Raw genomic sequence first — 13,052 nt, 5'->3', positions numbered from 1 at the left:
GAAACGATAGCTTATGTAGGTAGAGGAAGACCCCATAATAATACTAGAGACTTTAATGATCAGATACGTCCAATACGTCCAGAATATAATAGACATTTTCCAAATCCTATGTTAAATACAAAATCCCCCGAACACCTATTCCAAGCCGCGGATAAATTACTCCGAGATCGAAGGGGGTACCATATGCTCGATTCCATGGACGAACAAGAATTAGCCAGGTCAGCAGTACAATGGGCTGACAGTCCCAGTGACTACAATGATGATGTACTTGCACACACGTTTCTGAATCTTGACCCATACGAACAGCGTTTAGCTAGTATATACATGATTCAACACCTCCTTATATTATATAAAAGCCAACACTCCGATCCAGGACCCTTACCTGACATATTGACAGAACTGCTCACGAATATATGGAGAGGGTCAAGTACTGATTTGATTAAAGAAATTTTAGAATTCCGAAACCAATATTTAAATTTCGTATGCCCAGAACACGTTCCAGTTCCCATCATAGGAAGAAAAATGTATCACATAGATAGACAGAACCCGTTACGCGAAGTACACCCAATCAGAGGTGACGGTAATAACTTTACACGCGTGTTTGTGTACACGCCTATAACTAAACTAGAATTATTAGAAATGAAGAAAGTAGTACCCAGCCATGACAAGGATCCAGCAGGTTTCCACCGTGAAATAAAAGACATGTTACTCATGGGAGAGTATACCTATCCCGACATTATGAAGATATTAAAAGTCCTATTACCCGCTGGTGTTTATGAGAAACTTAAAGAAAAGGAATGGGAAGTGGGAGACCAAAAGATAGATTGGACAGCATTAGAAAACGAAGAAAGGGCCCGAGCTGCAGGAGCAGGACTTGGGGAAAAGACTACAGCACTAGCAGGACTACTAGTGCAGGTACTGCCACGTTTATTAACTACGAAAAAGGAAGACTGGGGTGCAATCTCAGCCTGTAAACAAAAACCAGATGAAGACACTAGTGACTTCTATTCCCGATTTGAAAAATGTTTTGGTATAAATAGTGGTATAAAAGCCAGTAGTGAGTCATATCCACATCTGTTTGTGACAAAATTAGTTGAAAATTCCCTGCTGCAAGTTAAGAATAGAGTATTGAAATTCGAAAGTACCTGGCAAGGAAATACCCCATCACAGATGTTACAGATGTTACAATATCACCACAATAGAATTAAAGAAGAACAAGAACACGAACAAAGACGTATGAAAGATACAAAAATGAAAATGCTTGTTGCTCAGTCAGTCCCAGCTAATGGTCATCAAAAGGGTGATCCCGCAGGTCCTACGAAAGGGACATGCAACTATTGTAAACAACAAGGTCATTATATACACGATTGTCCAGTCCTGAAACATAATATTGCTACAGGTAGAACCCAGGAGAGACCACGTCCACCTAGACCGGATCAGAATCAACAACAAATCCCTCAGCATGCACAACCTAGGTTAGCTCCGCAACAACTAGCTCCGCAACAGGGAGCTCCACAACAGACCTTAGCACAACCAGCACAGCCTATTGCTGCAACACAAGCAACAACACAACAAATGTATCAGTATGCACAAGCAGATTATCCCGATTATCAGCGATATACATGACATAGCCTAGAGAGGGAAGTTGGCTTACCCCTTATTGAGGTTCCTGTAGACTAAGAGGGACCTTATGTACATAGTGAACTATTAGGGGAAGACAGAAAGTTTTTACTTGATACAGGGGCAAGCAGAACAACTATAAGACGCAGTGAAGTTCCGGGGGCACCCCTCTCAGGCTCACAAAATATTTCCCTTGGATTCTCAGGAAAACCTATAATAAATGACGTAACACAACCTCTTCCACTCACGATTGGTCCATTGACACGTACTACAGATTTATTGCTTACTAAATCATGTCCAGAAAACTTGTTAGGTATAAAAACATTGAAAGCTCTAGGAGCTATAATATGTTGTTCTCCGGAAGGAGTACGACTATTTCTACGTGACTTCAAAGGTCACTACGTGTCCAGAGACATGGATCACCGACTGCAGAATTTACCTACACATTTATGGGCACAAGGCCCCACTGATGTTGGTTGCATGAATATTACACCATATCGTGTCACACTAAAAACAGGAGTAATACTACCACGAATGCGACAATACAAGTTACCACCCGATGCTGTTGTGGCTTTACTGCAAATAATTGACGAGCTCATTGCACAAGGAGTGGTTGTCGAAACCGACTCCAATGTATGTAATTCCCCGATAATTCCGATTCTTAAAAGAACGGATCCAAAGGCACCACCAGTATATCGATTAGTTATTGACCTGCGCGAATTAAATAAATGTATTATACCACAATACCCTGTGGTCCCAGATATCTCTTCATTATTAACAGCTATTGACTCGGAAGCAGCGTTCTTCACTGTAATTGATCTCAAAAATGCTTTCTTTAGCGTCCCAATAGATCCGGAAAGTCAATATCTGTTCGGATTCAGTTTAAATGGACGAAGTTTTAAATTCACACGCGCACCTCAAGGATTTACAGAAAGCCCTAGCATCTATAGCCAAGCACTGAAACGAGAACTTGACAGTATCCACATGCCAGTTAACACTGCCTTACTACAATATGTCGATGATCTGCTGATCACCGCCCGAAGCGAACCTGAATGTGAAAATGCGTCACTGACGGTTTTAAAATTTTTGGCCGACAAGGGGCACAAGGTGTCCCCTTCTAAGCTGCAATTCTGTGTCCAGCGAGTTGTTTACCTTGGGCACTCGCTGTCCAAGGAGGGAAGGCAGCTTACATCTGACCGTATCCAGTTAATCGCTAACATGCCACCACCCAAGACACAAAAGGAGGTGCGGGCTTTTATAGGCCTCACTTCATACTGTAGGCAGTGGATCCCTCAATATGCATTTCTAGCAAAACCACTCATCCAGTTGACAACACAGGAGGCAGCCACATCGACTGTCCTCCCTTGGACTCCAGAACATACACACACCTTTGAAAGCTTAAAGAAAGCTTTATGCCAAGCACCTGTTTTAGCAACACCATGTTACAGCAAACAGTTTACACTCTTTGTTACAGAACGCGAAGGTACTGCCTTGTCAGTACTCACTCAGGAACAAGCAGGATCACACAAACCATGTGCTTATTTCTCTAGTACATTAGATCCAGTAGCTCAGGCTCTTCCTGCGTGCCTGAAATCGGTGGCAGCAACAGCTTTAGCTATCAGACAAAGCGATGCCATAGTGTTAGGACACCAATTGACAGTACAAGTACCACACGCAGTAGAGGTTCTCTTGAACCGCACACAAACACAACACTTGACTATAGCGAGACTCACCGGTTACGAATTGACATTATTTCAGCCACATATAGAAATCAGACGTTGTAATACGTTAAATCCTGCCACACTGTTACCAGTGGGCGGAACAGATCCATTGGCACATGATTGTGTCGAAGTCATTACTATCACGACGAAACCCAGACAAGACTTGACAGACATCCCTTTGTCAGATCCAGACTTGACATTGTATGTAGATGGGTCATGTATGAGAACAAGTACAGGAGAGTTAGTGGCCGCTTACGCAGTCACAACAGACACTGAAGTCATTGAAACAAATCGTATTAACACTTTGTCAGCTCAAGCAGCAGAGCTCATCGCTCTGACACAAGCCTGTATTCAAGCCAAAAATAAGAAAGTCAACATACACACAGATTCACGTTATGCATTCGGAGTCGTCCATGACTTCGGCGTACTGTGGCGAGAGAGAGGTTATTTAACTTCTCACGGTGCCCACATCCAACACGGACCCCTCATTCAAACCCTATTAGACGCGATCCATCTACCTACTGCAATATCGATTATGAAATGCAAAGCCCATACAAAAGTTACCGATATCATTTCTCAGGGTAATGACCTAGCTGACAGAACAGCTAAACAGACTGCTCAGAATCAGACTCACACAATTGGCGCGACAAAGACAATAGTTCCGACACCAACACATTGCATGACAGTTAAGGATCCCACCCTTGATGTGATTGACATACAGACACATGCTACACCAGAAGAAATAAAGAAATGGACTGAATTAGGAGGGATCCAAACGGATCAAGGATGGATGACGAAGGAAAAATCTATATGGTTTCTTCCCGACTCTATGGTTCAAGTCATCATTAACACAATACATAGTCCAGCGCACCGAGGAGAAAAAGCTATGCTAGATAGCATTCAACACATTTGGTTCAACAAACACTTGCGAGCAGCAGCTATACAGAAAGTTCGTACCTGTATGATATGTTGTCAGTTTAATCCAGGTAAAAGCATCCCCGTAGAGCAGGGTGGATTTCAACCTCCCGATCATGCTTTTGAAGTCCTCCAGATGGATTATATCCAGATGGAACGATGTCGAGGATTCAAATATGTTCTCGTAGTTGTCTGTGCTCTTTCCCGTTGGACAGAAGCTTACCCGGTTTCAGATTACACCGCCCCGACTACTGCCAAACAGTTAGTTCGAGAATTCTTCCCACGATACGGTTTACCACGTGTTGTCTACTCAGATAACGGCCAGCCGTTCTCATCCGAACTAATGAAACACGTCTCCCTTTTGTTAGGCTACCAATGGAAATTCCACTGTGTCCGACATCCCGAGGCAGCAGGTCTCGTGGAACGTCATAATCAAACCCTGAAAATTAGATTGTCCAAAATATGTAGAGAAAAAGGTGTCGATTGGATAGTAGCCTTACCAGTTGCGCTCTTTTACATGAGAATGGTAGCACATTCTCGAACAGGGCTATCCCCGTATGAGGTGATCTTCGGTAGACCACCAAATATGTGGGGGACGCCTATACCTCGCAAAATAACTGATGTTGACTGTAATATGCTGACAGATTACCTGGCTTCCTTGATGTCTGCACTACAATCTTGTCGTTCACAGGTAGCCGCAGCTTTTCCCGATAATACTGAGGTGAAGCCCCATGACGTGGTTCCTGGTGACCTGGTTTTGGTCAGGAATTTCGACCGGAAGACCCAACTGGATCCTAGGTGGAAGTCGCCTAAGTTGGTTCTACTGACTACAAGGACTGCCGTGAAGATTGAGGGTCGCAAAGGGTGGTTGCACTCGAGTCATATCAAGAAATTTTATGGACTACCATCCAGTGTGAATACTCAACCCTGTATTCCCTCACAGACAGACTCAAAGCTCCCCTTGGTTGAGCAATCTAAACCAGAACTGTACAAACTAAAATTGAGGTCTAGCAAGTCAGACAATTTGATTGTTTAAGTCCTCTCCAAGGTGAATCGGTTGAATTAGTCTCTGACATGTATCCTCTAGACCGGAATAGAGAAAGAAATCAACAGATGCAGCTGAAAAAACATGCGTATTGTAAATCACTTCGTAGTCACTGCATAGTAACATTATTAATTTTGTTTTTTCTAAGTCTTCTGATCATTATTTTCAGCATACTATTGCATATGTATTACCCTATTCTTAAACGTGTTTACAATGTAACTGCAGAACATTCTTTTAGCGAATTACCTCCGCATGAATTGTCCTATAGATTTGCGCTGCGCAACAACACATTCATTAGTATGTTACATCATTCCCATCAGACCAGCAATGCCACAAATTGTTGGATATGTGGCCGACTCCCTCCCTATCAAAACTATAAGGGAGTTTTGCCCCTCTTTCCATATCCGTTCACACACAATGGCTCCTGTGGAGCATGGTTTAGTTTGATTAATTCCTTTGATTCAAATTCCGCAGTTTATCAAGACAACTGGGTATGGGGAAACCTGAACCTAGTTTTGCTTAAAGTCTGCTACCCTAACAAGGAGGGACTTCCCAAAAGAACAGGAACTGATCTAGAAAATGAAGTATATGGATTAGGTAATTTTACACTTAACCTCATGATCCTGAACGTTGAATCTGAAGCTACACCAATCTTGCCCGCCATGTCAGTATTCCCAGTAAAAGGGGAATTATGTGTACAAAAGAATGGTTCCATACACATGGGCCATAGTAAATGCAACACTGTAATAAAATTCAGGGATCAAGGCAAGTCTACATTTAGATCTTCCCGTCATTCCTACTTCATATGTGGCCAGACCGCATATATATGTCTACCTTTAGATTGGGATGGTACCTGTTACATAGCATTCCTTCTGCCACCTGTTTTCCTAGCCCCGCCTGATTACCATAGAAATACTCACTTAGTACACAATAGACAACAGAGAGATCTCCCAATTGTCGATTACACTGAAACAGCATGGGAAAAATACACAGATTTCAATAAAGGATTCTTTCCCTATATAGGTACAGTCACTAATAGTAAGCTGATACGTAGATTAACCAGAACCCTTGAAGCAGTAGTGAACGAGACTATTTCCGCCTTAGGCAATTTAACAGAAGAGCAGTCTGCTATGCGGATTGTTGTGCTTCAAAATCGTCTTGTCCTTGACGTCATCCTGGCCGATAGGGGCGGAGCTTGTAGGATCATCGGATCAAGTTGCTGCATTTTCATACCAGAAAATTCGCCGTCAGTATATAAAGCCATAACCCGCCTTCATAAGATTATAAGCCAGATACACCAGAGTCCAGGCACCTGGACTTGGTCCGGTTGGTTCTGGGGCGTGTTGTCAGCCTGGGGATGGAGAATCCTATCCTTCCTAGGTATTGGCTTTCTCATACTATTCAGTTGCTGCTTATGTCTACAATGTGGGCCAGCGATTTGTGGCCTGTGTGCCACATCGTGTATCCCACCTCCAAGTTTTCATTCAAAATCCCGGAAGAAGAAAGAAGAACAAATGATGCTATATGAACAGATCGATGGATTGATGAAGATCGATATCTCCTGAGGGTCCGTAGGGGACAAGGAGGGAATGAGGAAATATGAATTTTGTGACCAGTTATGTCCCCTATCGTAGACCCCAACGGCTCCATGTGCATGCTATAAGTACATGTATGTTCCCTCCAGTTCCAGCTCTGAAGACGCAAATACATGTGCGTCCACCGTCAACATGTCCTCTTTCAGATCCACCATGAATGGGTCAGATATTCCATTCCTAAGTATGAAAGGCCACCGACTTTATGTGGTTCACTTTCCACATTTTACAGATTCAGGCGAGTAGGCCCTGAATTCCGTCATCAAGCCTTTTCCTGCCTTCTGCCTCTGAAAGCTCCAGTCTGAGCCTGCATCTGTATCCATGAACTTTGTCCTACTCCCTGCGCGGCTAACGGTGCCTGATCCAGCCAGTTGCCTGCCAAACACTGTATTTCACCTTCAAGATTATCTGCTTCGCTCTTCATCCGATGCATTCCTGTCTAGCAGTTTAGGTAAACATTCCTTCAGCTACCGTGCAAAGGGGCCAGGCCTCGCTGTCCTCATGCAAGTAATTCATAGCTCCGTTACCATGGAAGATTCCTGCCCCCTCGCATCTCATGTAGACACTTAGACGCTCGTACACGCACTAACAGTCAGTATAGAATAGATTCCGTCCGAGAGACCTTTCCTTTTGGATAATACAGTTCTTTAAACATAGGATACTAGATATGATTTGGGATTAGGTTGACATAACCCCCAGACTTCTGTCTCCACATGTAGAGGTAAATGTCAAGTCCCCTTCACCCTCTAGTTGCACGTCAATCACACGTCATGCGGCTGCGCACGCATCTCTGCCAAATATTTCTGCTGACATTGCAGGATTCTCTTATGGATCCACCCATTTGTGACATCATGTTTAATGACGTATTTTAGTTACACCCATGTTTACGCCTTTTTTTGGTTACGTATGCATATTTTATCTCTCTTATCAACTGTTACGCCTCCTGCATCTGTCACACTATAATGTAATTCTTATAAAACTGATTACCTGTCAATAATGTATCGCCTTCCTTCCTGAACTTTCGTGGTGATGGAATAGAAGCCTGTAATTCGAATTACATTCCTTTGTATAGGAATAAAGCCTTTAAAAACCTCTAATACCACGGATTCTGCCTCTTATATTTACTGAGTTATTCTTACTTGACTTTACCGCATAAAAAATAGTACCGGTAATGAAATATTTACCACAACCCCCTCACATCTGTGAATTCCTTCCTTAAGCCTCCCATCTGGCAGAGAGAGGGGGTGACCTTGGCTGAGGTTTGCCTGACCTTTTCTTCCTTTGACGCTAATGCTTTATGGCCCAACCCCCTCCTCTGGCATTCCTGTGCCCCACAGAGCTTCCTCTATCAGATAGCCACTGTCTGTCCAGGCCACTTATCACTCAATCAAGGCAGCTTGGCTAATTCCCTCAGGGCTGAACAATCAGGAAAGAGTGCCAGAGGCTGGATTTAGGCTTACAGAAAATAAAGTCTTATAACTTATTTTCTGTACAAGTTATGATAAATTCAACATTGCCAAGTTGCTGGATTTATCAATACCATTCTGTTCAGTCTTTGAATGATATTTCATAATTTCCTAGCAATAGTTATACATCCATAAAATATTGCCATGTTAGCCTATGAGGCCAACTATCATCAATGGTGAAATCACATGTGGAATTTCTTCCTCATCAGGGTTTATAAAACCTCCTTAATAAACCCTGTCCTTATTAATTACAGGATCCCCCACCCCAGGAACATGTAGGGGAGACCTGGAGGTTCCTAATATGCAAATACGATTTTCATTATGAGTTCCCAGTGCCCACAGCATCAAAGTCAACTTTGTAATGAATTTCCTACACTGAAGAAAAATAAAATGAGCAGCTTTCACTCACCAGGGTTTATAAAACATCCTTTAATGGGACCCTGCTTATAGTTACATGATCCCCCACCCCTGGAACACCTAGGGGATTCGTTAGGGGTACCCAAATGATATAGATAAGGTTGATTAACAGTTTAAAAGCACCCATACCACCAAAGTCGAGTTTGCAGTGAATTTTACTTTTAAAAGCAGTGCTGCAACACAGGGCTGCTTTTAAAATGACCTCAGGCTCGCAGCAGTGCCCGCATGCAAGTGCAACTAAGGCTGCTGGCCCCTAAACTGCCATGCCCTGTTATATACTAGGGTCTTATAGGTAGTTTTTATCCCCTTGGCATATTATCTACTAGGGACTTATGGGGTAGGTCATCCCAAATATAAGTGTACCTCAATGTATGTGTTTGTGTTTAACATAGCAGTGGCCCTGGGCCTGGCTAGCAGAGCCCAGGGCACAGTCAGAGTCAGCTACCACCAGTGTCAGTCAGCACAAGAAATAGGGGGTGAATAGGTAAAAAGGGCGACTTTCCCACAGGTGTTCACCGTTTACCTGGGAAGTTCTGCCCTGCAAAGAACCCTTTCGCATTGAGAAGTTTCGTACAGCTGGTGCTCTGAAGTTTGATGCAGGAGTGATGCATCCAGCTTCTGTTATCTGACCAAACAGCCCTTCTGCTATGCATGAGTGAGTTTTGGAGGTGGGAGGTGTAGAGCAAGAGGGCAGTAGGTGCAAGAACATGATATAATATAAATACCTCTTGTGTCCTCTTCCCTACCCTGCAGGTTGCACAACCCCATATTGGCCTTTGAGACACGCTGATATACATTTCCTCAGGTGAAGACACAGCGCCAAGGGTCGTCCTGTATTCACAGCAGTTTTTCAATATTTTACCCACTCCCCCTTTCCTCTGTGTGTTCACTTTGGGTGGGCAGGTCTTATTTGCCCCCTTTGGAGAACACGAGGGGAGTGGTCAGACTATCATCTCTACGTATCTCCCGCCAGCCGAAGTACTCAGGTTAGTGGTACGCTTTGACAATCTGACAGTCTGCCACATAGGAATGTCACAGGAATGCTTTTCTTAAGTTGGCAAAACTACCCTCCCCTGAGACAAAAGAGAACTTGGCAACAGTGCTGCTCATCTTTGTGTACAATCACTCATTTTGTAACCTGGGCGCATATTATCAAGACAGGCGATACAATTATCGCTGCTTTAGCGACAGAAAACTGCCGCTAAAACGACGATAATGGGCTTGATAATATGCTCTATGGAATTCCAATTGAAGCCCATGTTAGATGTCCTTCACATCTAACATGGGCTTCAACTGGAATTCCATAGAGCATATTATCAAACCCATTATCGCCGTTTTAGCTGCAGTTTTCTGCCGCTAAAGCGGCGATAATTTTATCGCCTGTCTTGACAATATGCCCCCTAGTTAGTAAACGTTCCAAAAGCAGTCTTAGATAGACCTTGATAATAAATATTAGGTACGCTGAGTGTTCCAGCACAAATGCTAATTGTAGTGTTATTGATCACATTGATTGGTAACACCTGCGGGGGCAAGATTATGGTGCTTCTAACTGAGGTGAAGAGGGGTGAAACCCCGAAACCGGTCCTAGGATGCTTGTTTCCAGTCCAGGGAGGACCTGGCTTGGCAATTTGGGCTGGACCGTTCCCATGAGGCACAGGGTCAAGACTGATTTGCATATGGCTGGGTTCAAACTGGAATGGCATGGTGAGCAAAAAACGATGGATTTAGGCCCAGATCTCTGTACTGGGGTGAATGTATGACATTGTTCTGCATTCTGTCCATCAACTGTTGTTTTTGCATATGTTAAAATAATAACATATATTTAATAAAACAATGGAATTTGACATTTGGATGAAGTAATACATGTGTTCATGAGCATTACCTGTTCTACATGTTCTAAATAACATGCTAGCAGGCCACATTTATTTTCATAAATATGCCATAAATATTTTAAAGGTGTAAAACCAACTTACTAGATCGTCCTGCCAGTGAGGCAGTGGTTTCCGAAAGTGGTGCAGGTCACCTTCAGGATCCTTTGAATAAAGAAAAAATGTTCGACAGACTTGAAAATCATTGAGGTTTACAGAGTGTTCCTAATTAAACGTATTTCCGTTAGCCGGAAAAGGATTTTCTGAATTCAACAACTAGTAGTAAAATATGAAAAAAAAAAAAATAATTCCTAGAAAGCCAATTTACTTCTAGGCCCTGATTTGTTTACTTTTTTTCTTTTTAAACAGTTTTTTTAATTTAAAAAGAAAAATCACCATATCAGCACTTTAGAAAGATTAAAAAACGCTATGGAAGTCGATGGCACCTGGAAAGAACTCTTGTTTTGATCTAGTAGTTAGACCCCATTTATGAGCTGTAGACGCGTGGAACCTTTCAAACCTATATCTTATATAAATCATGCTTCAATAATGACAGGCGTGCACTGGATTGCAAAAAAACAAAAAAAGGCATCAAGATCAGTGTGACTCCTAATACATTAAGCAAAGCCATCCCATCCCTAGTACCACGAATGCTGGGGACTGTGTCAAAATTACCTTTTCATTCCAGGTGCTCCCTTTTCCCGAAAAACAGTTCCCTTCTATGCCATTTGTTGCAAGCTGGCACCCCTTTATTCCCATTTATGAAGTGCCATAAGCCAGCTGCATTTGCCTTAATGTAGCATCAGCCCGACTGAGTTCCAGGTCGAAACGGAGATTCAATGTCAATGTCTAAATTCGAATAAAGTTTTTAAGTGAACAATATTACCCCTGTTTTTGTTACAAATTGTCTGAAATAGGATATTTTGGATTTTGGAATCATGGTGAGGAAGCATATTTTACCCAGTCTTAAAAGACAGCAATTAAGAATTAAGGGAAATTAGGGATTTATCGCTCTGCCTGATGGAAAGGGGAAGTTATTGGCAAAAAGCTTGCAAACAAAGTAGTATGCAAGGGTGTGAAAAGAAATAAATCTCCCAATTTTGGAAACCAGATTTAGACACAGAGCATCCCCTGCAGAAATCATATTAACCATGAGTAACTATCTATTCAAACACCAATAGAGTCGTATGGATGTCCATCTGCATCGTCAACTGTTCACCTGGGACTGACAAAAAGAAGAGAGGAATGCCCTGGGCAAAGAAGATAGAGCAATAGTTTGGGCAAAATTATCCTGCCCTGCTGTCATTGATAGGATTCCTGGACAGGAGCACGTGGTGACAACTATAACTGAGGGAAGTAGCAAACCAGCAATGGGTATGTCTTGTCCCTCCTATTGTTCAAGTTCATAGGGTTGGCCCACAAACAACAATAGAAATCGTGCATTGCTCTCCTTGAAGATTCATCAAGATGTACTACAGATTGGCTGATGTACCTGGTGAGCAGTTCAGCATGCTGAGAGGTAGATGTATGTTGATGACGATCATCAATAAAAGTTAAATCCCGTCCTTATTAACCGAATCACCCGCTCTGAACTCCACATCTGCCTTGACTCGCGCATATGTAGTCAAGCAGGCCCTGAGGCCTAGGCCTGGGATTACTGATTGATGGGTCACAGGTGGGAAGGTGCTTAGCTGGCAATCAAAGACTTGGGCAGGTAGGCTTTGATCAATCCCAAAGATAGGCGCGGCAACAATACAATGGTCAGGGGAGATTGCCCCTATAAAGCACACACACGTGTGCTCCTAAAAACACCATAAAGTCAGATGCCATATGAGTTAGGAACACATAGCCAATCAGGACCTAGCACACGTAATGATCACACACTTCCCATGCCGGACATCTGGACATGTGTACCACTGGCCACACTGTGTCCACACGAGGTCGAGACCTACCTGAAGTACCCATTTGGTCATTAATTCATGACTCCAAAGGCAGCAACCAAAATTCCTCACCATATATGGTACGCCAGAAACTTTTATTACCTGTCGGGTTTTTGTATATAAGAAGGACATCTACCAAATTTAAATTGAGAGAGTCCTCAGACCTCGTGCCTGTAACTGTTCTGCCGGCTGAACTGTTAATTAAATGAACTGTTTTTGTTCTGTCAAATGCCTCTTGTATTCTATTTTTTCTAAGGATTATAACTCAAGCATCATTTCGGTGAGCCAGATAGGAGGATTGAAACAATGAGCCTGTAGGAGTGGCAGCTCAAGCTTTGCCAAACTCTAAATGAGGCCCTTAATCTCTACTATTTTCTGAACTGGAAGCAAATAGAGGGTTTTTATCAGTAAGATTTTAACATGACTGAATATAAAGGCTTCAGTGATCAGTCAGGCAGCTAAGCATCA

General features: G+C 42.8%; 1 protein-coding gene across 1 annotated transcript in view; it reads right to left on the bottom strand.

Annotated features, from left to right (window-relative positions):
* The window catches only part of LOC146802102 (cilia- and flagella-associated protein 337-like), a 521,178-nt gene that overhangs the window by 122,248 nt on the left and 385,878 nt on the right, over positions 1-13,052 (bottom strand). The window contains exon 21 of the mRNA XM_085621663.1: positions 10,750-10,809. Coding sequence (XP_085477789.1) covers positions 10,750-10,809 — 60 coding nt within the window. The remainder of the gene's footprint in view (positions 1-10,749; positions 10,810-13,052) is intronic.

Source organism: Triturus cristatus, chromosome 8 (genome assembly GCF_964204655.1).
Source record: "Triturus cristatus chromosome 8, aTriCri1.1, whole genome shotgun sequence".
NCBI lineage: Eukaryota > Metazoa > Chordata > Amphibia > Caudata > Salamandridae > Triturus > Triturus cristatus.
Note: the sequence above shows the minus strand (reverse complement) of the source record. Positions and strands in the feature narration are given on the sequence as shown.